This window comes from Bombyx mandarina, chromosome 22 (genome assembly GCF_030267445.1).
Source record: "Bombyx mandarina strain Sakado chromosome 22, ASM3026744v2".
Classification (NCBI taxonomy): domain Eukaryota; kingdom Metazoa; phylum Arthropoda; class Insecta; order Lepidoptera; family Bombycidae; genus Bombyx; species Bombyx mandarina.
The window spans coordinates 14,286,734-14,304,557 of record NC_143228.1 but is presented as its reverse complement, the minus strand read 5'-3'; the positions used below and the strand labels follow the sequence as shown (position 1 = coordinate 14,304,557).

Sequence of the window (17,824 nt, the reverse complement as noted above, 5' to 3'; positions counted from 1 at the left end):
TGTCTATGGGCTCTAGTAACCAGTTAATATCAGGTGGGCTATGAGCTCGTCCAACGATCTAAGCAATAAAAAAAAAATTAAAAAAAATTGGCAGCGGCTTGGCTCTGCCCGTGGCATTGCTGAAGTCCATGGGCGACGGTAGCTCACCATAACTCACCAATCACCATCAGGTGTGCCGTATGCTCGTCTGCCTACAAGGGCAATAAAAAAAGAAAAAAAAAAATACGGTTTAACAATATTGATAGAAACGTAATGGTAAATCGCAAAATGTTGTGTTCATAACTGCAGCAAATCTTATACCTTTAAACGAGCAATTCTTGTATATACCTATATATATAATCTGAATCACGGAAACGGCTCCAACGATTTTCATAAAATTTAGTATACAGGGGATTTCGGGGGCGATAAATCGATCTAGCTACGGTTTATTTTCAGAAAATGTTGTTTTATTCGTGTTTTCAATAATCAACTTTATCGATAATCAACTTTATGACTCTTCCCGACATCTATTGGCGAATAATAATACTATATTTACTGCTTTAGAGACACAACAAGATGGCGTTAAAAAAAAAAAGCCGAACAAAGCTCAGTTATCATCCAGTAATTCTTACTACAAAATAACTAAAAAAATTCGCGAACTCTCCCCGTTCTTTAGATTAGAAGCTTATGAATCGTGATCTCGCTGAAACTTGGAATGTTCGGTATCAAAATATTATGTATATTTAGAGGTTTATAATTAAAGATGTTGTGTATCGGTTTCTAGTTCTTATAAAACAGGAAATTCTAGTTTGGAGGCTCATGATTGCGTGTTATTTGATCCCGTTTATTAATTCATTTATGTTAATGAGCATTGTTTTCCTTTTATTTGACAATTACTGTTTTCCTCGCATGTTCAAAGATTTCTTTACGTAATGTAAACACTATTGAGTTTTTTGATACAAAGAAAGAAGTATTCTATATCTATATATATAAAAATAAATTGCTGTTCGTTAGTCTCGCTAAAGCTCGAGAACGGCTGGACCGATTTGGCTAATTTTGATCTTGGATTATTTGTTGAAGTCCAGAGAAGGTTTAAAAATTAGATAAATATGAAAATGCTCGGAATTAAATAAAAATAACAATTTTGTTTTCCCTTCGATATGTCCCCCGTCGGACGGATTCCTTTTGTTTCCTTGTCTTAAGTTTATTTTATACAAAAGTTTAGGTCTTTTATTTATCGATTGAGGCAATACGAAGTCTGCCGGGTCAGCTAGTTATTAATAAAATAACAGAAACAAGAGTGACACTAAAGGGGAGAAGAATTGGTTGATTTCTTCGAACGGGCTCTGAAAAGAGCCGTTAGTATTGTTAGTGCTAGTAGTAATGCCGTTACTATCTACCGTTAGCCAGATTGCTACCAATTTAAAAAAGATGATAAATACCGTTTAGATTCTACCAAAAGTATACAAAATAATAACAAATGTATTTCTGCCGCGAAATATGAATCATTTCGGTATCATTCGTAGGACAAGCGCTATGCAAAACTGAGGCTTTGACCCAATTAACTGTCTAGCATTCACGTAGTCGTCGTCTATACCAAAAAATATTTATTGCATTCCTTTAAAGTGCGTACAATGAGAATGCTTCTTTATACGGGTACAGTTAATTATAAAGTTCAAGTTTAATGCTGTTTTGCAACTGGCAGTGTCACGGACCGAGGTAAATCTGTTTATGTGTGGTCAGAATCGTAGTTGATTCCCAATTTTTGTGCTAATTCGTTAACTGTGGCTCAGCTGGTCCTTGATATATCGTCGAGCGAAAGTTGCCAATCTTCTTGGAACATTGGATCGAAGTCCCAAATGGCAGAATGACTGACCAAACCTTAAAACGGGACAACATAACATAACAATTTTTTTTTTGCCGTTGTAGGCAGACGAGCATACGGCCCACCTGATGGTAAGTGGTCACCGTCGTTCATGGACGTCAGTAATGCCAGGGGCAGAGCCAAGCCGCTGCCTACCGTTAAATGTGCAGAGTGACCTCACTTTTTCAAGTTAAATAATATTTTAGATTATCAATTCCATGTACGCAAGTGTATCGGAGGGACGCCGCCCCGTAGGGAGACCCACATACCGTTGGTCTGACGCTGTGGAAGTAAATTTATGTGATGAGCTCCTAGTGTCGGACAGACAAGGTATTACGCAGTGCCAGAAAGAATGGCAACTTTTATTGTCGGAGACCAAGACCCACTTCGGGGTCATAGCGTCAGTGCAGTAGTACCTAGTAGTAATAATTCCGTATGTGATGTTAGGCGGTGATTTGGTCGTGGTATAGTGTAATGTATATAGTATCTGTATGTATGTGTGGGAAACGGAACATTTAGAGTGAAAGGGATGAATGTATGAGGAAGAAAGGGACGGAGGGGAGAAGATTAGGATAGCGATAGCGAAGTGTGTGAACATTCTACGTGTGTTAAAAAAATATGTGTGGTGTCGTGGGACACCGGATAGGAACGAAGTTCCTTATTATAAAAATATTCATTTAAATTTCTATACGAGGTATAAAGAAAATAAAACTGGAGGTTTCGCAACAACCCACGGGCATCCGGTAACGTGCGAACTTATTGTGGTACACTTCGTTCACGGTTGTTTGCATAAGAGTTAGTGTATTGCGCAAACGAACGCTCTAAGATCGTGGTCAGTGAATGATAAAAAATATGTTATTTTTTGGACGTTATTACAAAGTTAAGTCGTACAGTGTGTGCATTACTAATTTGTACGTTATTACAAAGTTAAGTCGTACACTGTGTGCATTACTATTATAAATCTTACGTTACGGACGTTTTTTCCCAGTTAGGGACCCCTCCGCATCTTCCCATAAGGAGCTTCGTTCCAATAATAAATCTTGTTACTTTTCCAAAGAACTGCTATTTACTTTGACCTTATCCCACATATATATATTTTAGTATTGATTGTCTTCGATATTTTGAAGAAAAATAATTTTTTACTGTTAAAATATTTTATTTTTCAACAATAAATTTTATCAGTAGATACTCGGCAAAAATAACGGCAGTAAAAGAAAATCGGCTAAAAAAACAGAGGAGATACTAAACTGTTTTGACTTTGCCAACGTATAGAGAATTTTCTAAGCTAATGATAAGTAAGTATTGCAAGGAAATGATTCATACGTGGAATTATAATATTACGTGTCAATAAAAATATGGAAGATTCCATTTGGTCTGCACTATGATTTACATAATTTACATATTTGTTTGCTGACAACACGCCTTATGGATTTATTAAGTGATTCTGTTATTTAAGAGCTGTTTTTTAAGAATTATGTGATCTGCCCTTAAATTGATAGCGTGTAAACAATTGTGTGTAACGATGTATTGATATTGCCGCAATAACTGATGGTCGTTCAAGATCAAGGTATATAAATGTTATTATTCCTTGGAAGTGTTGAAGAACTTTTGTTATTACTATTGACTTGAGTTTTGTGTAGTTGTTGTTGGCACTAGTGAAACTGTTTTTTTTTTTTTGTTGCCTTTGAAGGCATACGAGCATATGGCCAACCTGATGGTAAGTGGTCACCGTCGCTCATGGACGTCAGCCAATGTTATGGAGGGATGAAAGGCTGTCTGGTTTAACCGAAATTTCGCTTAATACGCGACATTTATCTTTGTAATTAAAGATGCCCTTTATTTATTTACTAGCGACCCGCCCTCGCTTCTTTCGGAAACATTAAAACACACATGAAACAAAAAAAAAAAAATATTAAAAAAGTAGCCTATGTTCATCAGGGACAATGTTGGCTTCTAATGGAAAAAGAATTTTTTAAATCGGTCCAGTAGTTTCGGAGCCTATTCGAAACAAACAAACAAACAAATCTTTCCTCTTTATAATATTAGTATAGAAGTATAGATTTATTTATTTATACTTTATGCACAAAACAAAACTTGTACACAGGCGGACTTAATGCCATGGGCATTCTCTTCCAGTCGACCATAGGGTGGTGTGTACCTTTATTCTGTATTATAGCATCAACAGTTCGACGCTTTTAATTGAACTACAAATGAGTTTACTCCATTGAAATAGCTGAAGAAGTGTTTTTGTTATGATATTTTTGACGTGACAACGTCTTATAATTCGATGGAGCCGGCTAGGCGGCTGCGCGCACGAAAAAACATGACTCATGCTGCGTTACGTCGCTCTGAGGCGTTCCATTTAAGGCTTGAAGTGCAAGCGAGAGCGCGCAACGAGCGACAAAGAGGCACAATCGGCCTCCGCGTTCGGCAGCGTTCGACATCTGTCTCTCTCCTACTTGAGTGAGCGATGCATCCGCGTGCACAGATGCTATACAATAATACATTTACATGTTTTCGTGAAATATGAAGTTCAGTGAAAAGTGAATGTGGTGCCAATTGTTTATAGCAACGATAATTAGGATAATTGAAAAATGAAACCATTCCATCAGTATTTTCGTATGACGTTGTCACGTTCAACTATCGTCAGTAAACCGACTTTACAGACAACCGACTTTTTTTTTCCAAATTTTAAACTTTGAATTGATTGATTCTCCTGTAATGTTGCAAAAATGTCGGTTAAGCGAAATAGCCTTTGACCCCTCGTTAGAATACCGTCAACATGCGACATATGGGATGCGTTTCCATAACTTAGTCCTACATCGTTTATTGCTTTTACCGTTGCTTTGGAATCTATATTAAATTAAATGCAAATATAGTTCTTATCTTCGAAGAGCATACGGTTTAGAATATTAAAAGTTTTTATCCAATCTCTTGGGCACTTTTTGGGAATGGTACCAATCTATATATTTATATATGTTACCGGAAATGTATGTAATCCGTCATTGTATACAATTCCTAGGAAATGTATGTAATTCCTAAAATCGCACGGAAATGTGTGAAATAAATTATATTATACTTACACATTACACATTTCCTAGGAAATCTATACATTTCCTAAATAGCAATCGGAAATGTAAAACATTTAAGATATTGGTGGGTACGCGGGGACAGCGGGACGAGTCTTGCACTACGGTCAGTTGCCAACTTGCAATCCACTGGAACCGGCCAGGGATTTAAGAAGTGCCTTTGCAAGAAAAACTGTGCTACATCAAGATGTCTGTGTTTTAAAAATAAAGTATTATGTACTTCCAAATGCCATTCGAGCTTACCCTGCAAAAATAAATAGCTATATGGACTGACAAAGTATTATAATATAAAGATTTACTTTTATACATTGACATTTATAATTACTTAATTATCAGACTGATTACTTGCCAAATGAAAATTTGATTTTATAAGAATAAATATAAGTTGATTTTGTGATACGTTAAAAGTTAATAGATAGTTGATTTTAGAAGTTTTAATTAGTAAGATAATATGAATATATTATTATTATTTTACGGTATGACTGTTACCCGATTGTCTCAATAAGGTTTATAATAAAAAAATATTATTAACAACGTGTTTTATTACAGAAAGCATTTACTTTATACATTTCCTAATACGATATTGGAATTCTATACAATTCCGAGGAAATTTATACATTTCCTAGGATATCTATGCATTAAATAGTTTTTCAAACAATATTTTATACATTTCCTAAATAGTATCGGAATTGTACACGTTTCCTAGGATTTGTATACAATTCCTTGATTTCATACATTTCCGGTAACATATATATAAATGAATTGCTGTTCGTTAGTCTCGCTAAAACTCGAGAACGGCTGGACCGTATTGGCTAATTTTGGTCTTGAATTATTTGTGGAAGTCCAGAGAAGCTTTAAAAGGTTTAATTTTGTTTTTCCTTTGATGTGTCCCCCGTCAGACGGATTCCTTTTGTTTGTTTTAAGTTTATTTTATACAAAAGTTTAGGTATTTTTATTTATCGATTGAGGCACTACGAAGTCCGCAGGTCAACTAGTCCCGTAGATATTTCTGTCGCGGAGCAGTCTTGTATTTTGGTTTCAAAAGTCAGACTGCCGCTACGCAATCTGATCAATATCCAATGTCTCAAAGAGGTCGACATTCACCCAGTATGGCACCCAGATTTCAGTTAACAATTAACAACAGGAGAGCCATCAGCTCGTTCAGCGATCTATGTATATTTGATTTTTCTTCCGAATATAATGATAGCACCTCAAGCTACTGTTGCCACTGTGGAGGCACGACAGTGCGTTTCCAGTGGTCTCTTTTGCCACGTACCATCCGGCTATGGAATGAGCTCCCCTCCACGGTGTTTCCCGAGTGCTATGACATGTCCTTCTTCAAACGAGGCTTGTGGAGAGTATTAAGTAGTAGGCAGCGGCTTGGCTCTGCCCCTGGCATTGCTGAAGTCTATGGGCGACGGTAACCACTCACCATCAGGTGGGCCGAATGCTCGTCTGCCTACAAGAGCAATAAAAAAAGGTGCTATCATAGAATAGAAGATATTTAACATAAAGTTGAATTGCAAACGATATTTTCAAGAAAGTTTGCATCGCATGGACAAACTCTGAACAGCAAAATATGAAGCGTTCGTCTACGGACTATAAATACTCGATCGGTGAGAGATCTTCTGTTTGTCGTCTCATTTAAAACACTTTTTTAATCATTGGACATTTTTAAAAAAAGTTGCTTTGATGTGTGGAAGAGCTCATGGCCCACCTGGTGTTAAGCGATTACCGGAGCCCATAGAAATCTACAACGTAAATGCTGCCACTCACGTTGAGATCTGAGTTCTTAGATCTCAGTTTTTGCAGTACAGGTTTATTAGCATCATATATCAGATACAGTACAGTATTAGGATCCTCAATTCTTTTTTTGACTAACCTAACCTAAACTTCAGTGTAATCGAGACTTTAATCAAGAGCAGCAGTGGATCTTGCACAGATTAGATGGCTTAGAAAATCAATGTAATTCATGACAATGATATCGTGTCATACTGATTTATCGTTTTTGTTATCGTTAAAATTAATTTTAGCCATTACACGAAATTACTTAATTATTTTGGCGAAAGAAGCAATCGAAAACATTAAAATAAAGGTCGTTTTGAAACAATAGTCAATTGACCGTTTCAAGCGTACGTAGTAGCGCAATAACTAACTGATCCCTAATCAAAGAATAAAGAAAAGAAAAAAAGTAATTTCACAAAGATTGCATCTCGCTTACAACTGAGCAAGTTCGTGTCGGATATAACAGTGAATGGTTCAGTAGCGAGAATTGCGATCACCGCTAAAATTTTAGTAGTAAAATAAGTTTTTTGTTTTTTAAATAGAAACAGGGCTTAAAGTAAAATATTGCTTGCCAATGCTAATTGGCAATCGATTTAATTGTTCGCGAAGCCTATAGAAATCATACCGAAATTTACGAAACCACTACCTCACCCGTTAAACTCGAAACCCTGACTGTTTTACGATAGAAATAGATAAGACGATGGCGCTAAGATATATAGAGAGAGTTCCCGAAGCAGAAACACAAACACAATTCATTTTTAACAAAAGGTCAAGAAACCTTCACTATATTTCTGTTCAAATGAATATCATTAAAATATTTTTGCAGAATCAATTTCATTCGGATTTTCTTTTTATTTAATAGTTGAAAAGGAGGCATTCTTTATAAAATTTAAATCAAAGAAGAGCTGATCTCACTGAATTTTGATATAACCAAATTATATTTGTAGGACATGGTAGAAACCCGTTAATGCGTAGGTACAATTTTTTTTTCATTCATCTTCAAAATTTACAATATTTACTTCTTTTTTTAAATTCAAAACTCCGATGTGTAGCAGCAGAGAGAATCTTATATCGACTATTAAGATACTTAGGTTAGCTGTAATACTTGGCTTTAAATAACATATCTACGTCGAATAGAATGGTATAACGAAATTGTTACTTTATTGTTATTGTATTGCCAACGGAACTCCGAAAGGCGAGATTGATTTCCGAAATAGACCATAAATTGTCATAAAATTGCAGCATCGAAATGATAAACTTTAAATTACCGTTTTAATGTCTTTAATGGGAACATTATTAAAATTGATATTGTCTGTTTTGTGCAAGTTATTGCTTAAGGTCAGTTTTATTAAATTTATCAATATTATAGCAACAATTGGTGTGCACGTAATCAGAGATTGTATGATGATGATGTTGAGAGATTTCTGTCAATGAATTTGGACTACCTTTTTTCTTTTAAAGGGTCATTAATATTGTTTATTAGTAGATGAGTTCACGGCTCATTCGGTACGATGTGGTAAGCAGAGTTCACAGAAATCAAAACGTAAACGCTTACCTACCTAAAGACAAGGAACTGGTGGTAGGACCTCTTGTGAGTCCGCGCGGGTGGGTACCACCACCCTGCCTATTTCTGCCGTGAAACAGTAATGCGTTTCGGTTTGAAGGGTAGGGCAGCCGTTGTAACTATACTTGAGACCTTAGAACTTATATCTCAATGTGGGTGGCGTAGTAAGATGTCTATGGGCTCCAGTAACCACTTAACACCAGGTGAGCTGTGAGCTCGTCCACCCATATAAGCAATTAAAAAAAAAAATAATGAAAAACTTAGATTGTGATAAATAAAGACTAACTAGTGCATATAATTATTTCGCGGCAGAAATAGGTACAATGATTGGTGATCTACTCGTATAAGCTCACGCTACGTGAATTCGTTAGAAAAATCTTAGTAAAGGCTTAGTTATCACTAAGTAAGTAAACAAATTTACCTAACACGATCCATGTTTTTGTCTTCTGTCATTCTGCATAAAATTTGTGAGCTTGATTGAATAATCAAATAAAAGAATAACACAAAATATGTAATTTGTAGTATAATCTATTCTAATAAAAAAGTGATTCATAGCTTATCATAAAAAAAATAGCTATTATTGGATTTATTTTTGTTTAACTTTTTTTTATTTCAATGTAGATATTTTTTAATACGTTATATCACAAGCTTACGTAAAAACTCAATGATTTTTCCAAGATCCTTTAATATTTTAGGAATTGAGATACGATATTTTCCGCCTATTTCTGCCGTGAAGCAGTAATGCGTTTCGGTTTGAAGGGTGGGGCAGCCGTTGTAACTATACTGAGCTCTTAGAACTTATATCTTAAGGTGTGTGGCGCATTTACGTTGTAAATGGCTCCAATAACCACTTAACACCAGGTGGGCTGTGACCTCGTCCACGCATCTAAGCAATAAATAAAAAAAAGATTTTTATAGGATGTTTTTAATTTTTTTTAGTGGAATTTATTTCCACTTAGAATATTTGGCAGCTGGTATAAAGATTATTATGATTATGAAGCGCTATCTTCTGGTGGCATTATTGACTCTGCAAAAGCCAAGTCTCTGATACGTTTGACTTAACTATTATTAAAAAAAAAAACTTACCACTGTTCCTCTCCATGAATTTCCGATACGAATCCACGATCGATATGTTGTATGTGTTTTCTACAGCTCCTGTAAGTAAAAGGATACATTAACAAACAAAAGCAAAATGTATGCAATTCACACGTGGTAGAAGTGAGACCTTCCAAAATTAAAATACAATTATCCTAAACGTCTTAAGTATATGTAAAATTTTGTCATTAGTAAATAATTGTAAGTTAGCGCCCTCTGTGAATTGATATTTTAATTTCACGTATAATCCTAAATTAAAATTCACTGCAAGAGCTTTCATACACACGTTAGTATTAAAAAATTTCACAGATGGCGCTGTATTAAATAGTATGTATATTTCTGTCTCATTCTTTGCTGGCTTCATCCTACACATTTTTGTATTTGTGTCTCTTACCTGTCGTTTTTTCCGTTGCATCCGGTTTGAAATCACAACGATTCTAAAGAAGTTTTCACTTCAAAAAACATGCACAATGAATCACCAAAAATTTAATACATACGTATTAAAACTAGATATTTAAATTTATTGTAATGTCAATATTTAAATGTATGTCAACATCTAAACCCAAAACTTAGTGAGCTAAGCTAAGCTTAGTAACCAAATTATTGTCTCGATATTATTGAGTCAAAATAATCTTATACTAGTGGTCCCGCAGTAGTCGAAATTCGACTATAATTAATTGGAATTGTAAGTTTGTACACTATTATGATTGTATTTTCAACGCCAAGACTACAACACTATAGAAAAATATTAATAAAGACAAACAGTATTTAATCTATTCTCAATTTGACCACATACGTCAAGAACAAAAGTTTGACAATAAATAAATAGTACCTATGCATGCGTGTGTGCGTCAAATACATGGTAGTGTGTGTAATGTTTTCTTTATTGATTTAATGTAACTTTTATGCATTATTTTAAAACAATATTAGCATTGTGCACTCCTTCTCTATATTCTCTATAAGTGTGGAAAATTTCATACTCCTCCGTCCGCCCAATTTTCGTAAAAAGGGATACAAAGTTTTTCCTTCACGTATTAATATAAGTATAGATTACATTTATTTAAGCAGCGTTTGTGTTTCGTTAGAATTCGATGGACATACTCCTGACCGATCCCTACACTCAAAATTAAACTTTAAATAATGAGCGAATAAAATTGAAATTTTAAAATCCAAACGTACCCGTCATGGCTGAAAACAATTTAATTACAATAACGATAAAATTTAATAACAACTGTAGAAGCATTTCAGTAAATTCAAAATATAGAATCGCAATTTAGTGCATTAAATATATTATTAATTAAAAATCTACACGTATGTACTATAACTTAAGATACAAAAATAAACAAGCCACAAGAGCTTTAATAAAGAAACTAGGTATATATTATATTATCATATTCTATTTAACGGTATATATAGATTTATTGTATGTATGTATTTTCTTTAACAATCTTTTATTAATAGTACATCGCAACATGCATATCTGCTGTACCTTTATCTTTGTTAGAATTTCTCTTAAATAAACGATTTTCTGGAAGAAATCGCTTTTAGCGATAAGACTTTTCTAATGTTAATTATGTTTTGGTGTGCAATAAAGTATGCTCTATCTCTCTCTCTGATATTACAAAATATATTAAAGCAAAAATCCGACTCGACGAAATTACGATTGGAAAGTGACGCACGCCCTAAAATAAAATCAACTTTAAAAATTACTATATTATTTGTTGCGCAAAATTCACAATCAGACCAGTTCATATTAAATGGATACTATCAAATCAGTTTTTCAATCAAATTGAATTTCACTTATATTTGCACACAGCGCTTACATTTTTCGTTAATTTGACAAAACAATTGTAGTTTGGTTACTATGGCATTAAGTCCGCCTTTATACTGTCAAGTATATAAAGTTATAAATAAATATTACCCACGTTAAGATATTATGAATTTAAAGTATGAATTGCACTTGGATTATTTTTTAAAGTAACGTCTTTTTTTTTAACAGTAACTTTAAATGTTAATGAAAAATTAATCTCTTCAAAATAACAAAAAATCTAGTGACGTGAATTATGAAAGTATAGCATGACTTGATCTTTAATCTTGGCTCATAGCATCGCTCTTAGGGATAAGACCGCCAATTGTACTTTTTTGTATTTAATGTATCGCACTGTTTATCTGTTTTTAGTGTACAATAGAGAATAAACTCTCTCTTTCTCTCTCTCTCTCTCTCTCTCTCTCTCTCATAATTATTTTGTAGAGATATAAATGAAAACTGTGTTTATTCCGACCCGGTGGTAGATTCTGCGAAGCACTGCTCTTGCTAGGGTCAGTGTTAGCCCGGAGAGGTCGGTCGACCGTGGACGCGGTCTTACGGGTCCGCGATCTTTCCGACCAGGCGTGCTCTGGGGGAGGTGTACTGTTGGCTGTATCGATTGATATTGCCAACGCTTTCAACACGATCCCCTGGAGCACGATCGTGGAGTCATTACGGTTTCACCGCGTCCCCACCGGTCTCCGTAATTTGATTGAGGATTATCTCTCAGGGCGGGCGGTGATCTTCCCCGAGCGGAGTGGGTGGGGACGAAAAACAGTGTCGCGTGGGGTTCCACAAGGGTCGGTACTGGGTCCACTCCTTTGGAATATAGGCTTTGACTGGGTCCTCCGCGGGGCTAACCTGCCTGGCGTCGAAGTGGTTTGCTACGCTGACGACACGCTGGTGACGGCTCGCGGAGACGACTACCGGTCAGCAGCCGTCCTGGTTGTGGCTGCAGTGGCAACTGTGGTAAGACGAATAAAGAGACTCGGCCTCGAGGTGGCCCTCCAAAAATCCGAAGCAGTGTGCTTCCACTCAGCTCGGAAAGGGCCACCTCAAGGCGCGAATCTCGTAGTCGGGGGTGTCACCATTGCTGTCCAGCCGAAGCTCAAGTATTTGGGCCTCGTGCTGGACAGCAAATGGAGATTCGACCACCATTTTAAGGCGCTGGTTCCGAGGCTCATGGGGGCGGCAGGTGCGCTGACCCGTCTTCTTCCCAACGTCGGAGGATGCAGCGCCGGTACTCGGCGACTGTACCTTGGGGTGGTGCGCAGTATGGCCCTGTACGGTGCTCCCGTGTGGTCGCCCGCACTCTCCGCGAGAAACGCGGCTCTGCTGCATAGAGCTCAGCGGGCGCTTGCGGTGAGGGTCATCAGGGGGTACCGCACCATCTCTCAAGATGTGGCCTGCGCTCTCGCCGGATCCCTACCCTGGGACCTCGAGGCCGAAATCTTGGCTGCGGTATATCGGCGTAAGGCGCAGGCCTTGAGTCGGAGGCGGTCGCCCGGCCCGTCGGCTGTCGGTCGGTGGAAGCGTGCTGCGCGTCATGTAGCATACGCTAAGTGGAGAGAGCGATTGCTGAAAGAACTTGGCCAAACTTCGGCCACCCGCCGGCGCACCCTCGGGGCCCTGGTGCCCGTGCTGGAGGCATGGTCGGATCGGCGTCACGGCGTACTCTCCTTTCACCTTGCGCAGGTCCTCTCGGGACATGGCTGTTTCGGGAGGTACCTGTGGAAGGTCTGCAGGAGAGAGCCACACCCGGGCTGCCACCAGTGCGGGCACCCGGACGATGACGCGCAGCACGCGCTCGAAACGTGCCCGCGTTGGGAGCACTCGCGGCGAGATCTCGTCGCGGTGCTGGGGAGAAACCTCTCCCTGCGGGCTGTCGTCGCCCGCATGTTAGAGGATCAGGGCTCGTGGGAGGCCATGGCCAGGTTTTGTGACCTGGTAATGGCGTCCCGTGAGGCTGAGGAGCGTGAAAGGGAGTGGGATCCCTCTTCAGCACCTCAGCGCAGAAGGCGGGATGGCCGGCGCGGGCGTGAAGCTCCCGCTTAGCCCCCGTAGGGACTATCAGGTGGCGGGTGCGGGGGCGCCCGGTACTCGACTGTCGGTCCAGTGGTGGGGCGGTGCAAGGTGGCTCCTGTGCGCCGCCCACGGTGTATCTCCCGAAATGACGTCCTTCGGGATTATCCCGGAGATGAAATCCCGTCTTATCATCAGGACGGGTACCGGCGAAGGCAGACTTTCGGCGCGCACTGCGGTACCGTATGTCTGGTGTAGCCGGTGTGGTGGAGCTCGATGGGGTTTAGTCGGTAGTCGTTCTGCGGGGCAAGTGCTTCGCGCGCCTTTTTCAAGGCGTAGTCTCTTGCGAGGAATTCGGGGAGGTGGAGGACCTTCTCGTCCCCCTCTTCCTCTCAGGAGGCGCCGGAGTCCGACATAACACGGTTCGTTACCCCCCCGGACCGGGTATCCGTAAATGGATTCCCCAGCGTTAAAAAAAAAAAAAAAAAAAAAAAGGGTCAGTGTTAGCAATTCTCCGGTTTGAGCCCCGTGAGCTCACCTACACAAGCTAGGGTAAGCTGAAATAGCCTCTCAAGGCTATCAGCATAGGTAGGAAAAATAAAATAAACTGCTGACAAACGAAACAACATTCATCATAAATCTCAAAAAAAGTAATTGACCATAATAAGGAATCTTTAAAGATTGGTTCTTTAGTTATTTTCTTTTGTTTCAATCTTAATGAATCTAATTATATAAGGTACAAAACAATTCAATTCAAATCACTACATACGTATATCAAATTACTATTCTTCACGCCATGCTTACCCAGTATGAGGCACGCCCCGCATTATTGAGTTACCTTTTATTGACATACTTAAAATAGCTGTCCATCTCAAGACTGAACTAGTTATGATCTCAATAGTATTGTTACTATGCCTATTTTTCTCCTTTAATCGGTATGCACGATTAATTTGCAGTATATGTGAGTGTGGTATAAGAGAGACAATATATATATATAAGCAAATAGTGCTCGTGAAAGCCAAAGATTTTTCCGAGAAACCAATTCTTTCAAAAATCGATAATAAATTAATATAATTATTCATAAACTAAGAAACTGCCCTAAAACAGATACACATTAATTTTACTAAGCTAGTTCCCATTTAGTATAATTTACCCATTAGCATCTATTTCTTTCCAATTTGGCGACCATTAAAAAACAGGAATTTATTGCAGGTTTTTGATAAATGAATTTTATCATTTGTTGTCTGTACGATCTATCAAGGTTTTTAGGAAGTAGTAACGTGTTTTATTAATAGTACAAATTGTCAGACGACCTAATGTCATAAAGTGACTGTAATGTCATTTTACTGGTGGTAGGACCTCTGGTGAGTCCGCACGGGTAGGTACCACCACTCTTCCTATTTTTGCCGTGAAGCAGTAATGCGTTTCGGTTTGAAGGGTGGGGTAGCCGTTGTAACTATACTGAGACCTTAGAACTTATATCTCAAGGTGGGTGGCGCATTTACGTTGTAGATGTATATGGGCTCCAGTAACCACTTAACACCAGGTGGGCTGTGAGCTCGTCCACCCATCTAAGCAAAAAAAAAGTAACTTTTTATTAAGTAACAACAAAAAAAAAAGTAACTTTTAACCACTTAACACCAGGTGAAAAATAAAAAGTTACTTTTTTTTTTGTTGCTTAGATGGGTGGACGAGCTCACAGCCCACCTGGTGTTAAGTGGTTACTGGATCCCATAGACATCTACGACGTAAATGCGCCACCCACCTTGAGATAAGTTCTAAGGCCTCAAGTATGCACAACGGCAGCCCCACCCTTCAAACCAAAACGCATTACTGCTTCACGGAAGAAATAAGCGGGGTGGTGGTACCTACCCGCGCGGACTCACAAGAGGTCCTACCACCAGTAATAACTTTTACAACCAGAACATTTCATTGTTATGTTGCAAAAATAAGGAGGTATGAACTGTCCGTTTGGAGTAGTTTGGATTAATAGCATCGTTGTATAATTATAAATTTCGCGTATTGTTATTATGTGAAATATATTTAAAAGAATCGTTGCTTCATCGTGGAATTTCAATGCTAGGTACAATTATCAAGGAAAAGCAACTCACGCAACACAAGTTAGGGCAATCTATTAGTAGGTACACGACCATTTTGTTTATTGGCAGAGAAGAACAACAACCTTGGCGTGATTGTTCATTCTATTGAATATGAAAATAAATCAAAAATTGTGGCAAGCTATTCCGTCTTAGACTCAAAATCAATAAAAATCGAACGTTTTTTTGGATGTTTTGTCTTGACCAAAATTTGTTACGCGCGATATTGATTGAACAATTTAAACTTGGTGCAAATATTTTAAACGAATTTTTTATTTTTTTATTTTTTTATTGCTTAGATGTGTGGACGAGCTCACAGCCCACCTGGTGTTAAGTGGTTACTGGAGCCCATAGACATCTACAACGTAAATGCGCCACACACCTTGAGATATAGTTCTAAGGTCTCAGTATAGTCACAACGGCTGCCCCACCCTTCAAACCGAAACGCATTACTGCTTCACGGCAGAAATAGGCGGGGCGGTGGTACCTACCCGTGCGGACTCACAAGAGGTCCTACCACCAGTAATTACGCAAATTATAATTTTGCGGGTTTGATTTTTATTGCACGATGTTATTCCTTCACCGTGGAAGTCAATCGTGAACATTTATGAATTATGTCCTGTAATGTTTGTTCATTAATAACATTCCTCTATCGTTCTATTGAGGTAGCAACACTGTGTCCGATCGATGACTTGAAGATGTGGCCACTTAAGTAATGTACGTCAGAACGAAGACAAATATTTGATAGACAAAAATAATCTACTAAGATCCGGTACTCATTGAATTTAAATGAGGCAGCATATTTTAGTTAAGGTGGAACTATTTCCATCGTATTTTGAAAGCATTTGGACCTTCTACTTCTTTAGACCTCATCTATTTTGTACTTCGGCTACAATAATAGAATAGAAAGTTTGGTTTGGCGAGTAAACTAACCCATAGACACAGCTCATTGAGTTTCTCGCTGGATCTTCTCAGTGGGTCGCATTTCCGATCCGGTGGTAGATTCTGCTCTCGCTAGGGCTAGTGTTAGCAAAGCTTCCAGGTTAGAGCCCCTACACGTAAAGCTACTCTGGCATAGCCTCTCAAGGCTACCAATTTCTGTAGGCAAAAAAAAAGGAACTCACGAAATAAGTATAAGGAAACTAAAACATACTCTCCTGTTGGTTGGATAAAATATCGAGGTCAACTCGTCTGAGTAGGTTTGACACTGATCATCAACTAATTTGGTACAAATAACGATTATTGTGTCAATGACACGTATAGAATCTATATTGTAATGATGTGTCGGACGTAACGGAAATTTAAGAGATCGCGCACACACATTTGTATGTTGCACTAGTTGTACCTACATAAATGAGTAAGTCAGCTTGTTTTTAGCGCCATCCCTCATGCCTCAAGAAAACAGTCATGCCGAACGCTTTGATGGGTATGATCACCGCTTTATATAATAGGAAAAATTGAGACTTAGTAACCTTGCCTTAAGATCGAATATCTACTGACCCTAATACGCATTTAAAGTAAGCCGTGATCTCGATGATTACAGTGCAATTTTAAGTATGCTTTTGTTTATTCATTTTTAACGACAAATAATTGAAAAAAGGAAATTAAAATCAGTCGACAGGCTGAAACGGAGTCACGATCCTCAGCAATGAGGGAGCGATGGAGAATTGAAAAAATCTGGGTACATATTTAATGTGTTTGAATAGGGGATGTGGATATTTTTGATGGAAAAACAACATAATTTTTGCGTCAATCACAGGAAATATAATTGATTAAGTACGTAAACACGAAAAAAAACAGGATATAATTAAAATTTCGCGTGACTTTAGACTGTCAATTTCAACTTAAGTTAACTAATTTCATACATACGAGTATAACAAAGAATAAATCTATACATATAAATAAAATTGGTGTGTCTGTTTGTAATATTGAAATAGCCGCTTTTCACTACATGCATATGAATATATATACGGTACATACACCAAAATAACATTTTTTACAATTTTTGTGTCTGTCTGTCTGTCTGTTTGTTCCGGCTAATCTCTGGAACGGCTGGACCGATTTTGACGGGACTTTCACAGTTAGGTAGCTGATGATATAAGGAGTAACTTAGGTTACTTTTTTTTAGACTAGCTTCGCCTCGCGGCGTCACTCGCGGTACGAAAATAACTGCGGGTTACATATGTTTCCGAAGCGAAGCGAGGGCGGGTCGCTAGTAAATAATAAGTTCGTTTAAATAATGGTTATTCGATCAACTCCCAATGCAACTAATGGCTTGCCGGAAACTACAAACGTCACACTGAGACCTAATTAATCGTATTCACCAGATTAACAAAAAAGAACATTATAAGGTTCTAGAAATAAATCGTCTCAATTACATTCTTAAATATGTGTTTGATTTGATTTTCAGACGTCATATTTGATCATTATATTTTGAAATTAACTTCACCAGCTTACATCAGTTTCCATAGCAGTATCTGTAACGAACCAATGCTCTTCAGGTCAAACAAGGTAATTATAATC

At 38.0% G+C, this 17,824-nt stretch overlaps 1 protein-coding gene across 1 annotated transcript in view; it reads right to left on the bottom strand.

Moving 5' to 3' along the window:
- The window catches only part of LOC114240118 (very long chain fatty acid elongase AAEL008004), a 47,404-nt gene that overhangs the window by 12,246 nt on the left and 17,334 nt on the right, over positions 1 to 17,824 (bottom strand). The window contains exon 2 of the mRNA XM_089737162.1: positions 9,368 to 9,436. Coding sequence (XP_089593288.1) covers positions 9,368 to 9,436 — 69 coding nt within the window. The remainder of the gene's footprint in view (positions 1 to 9,367; positions 9,437 to 17,824) is intronic.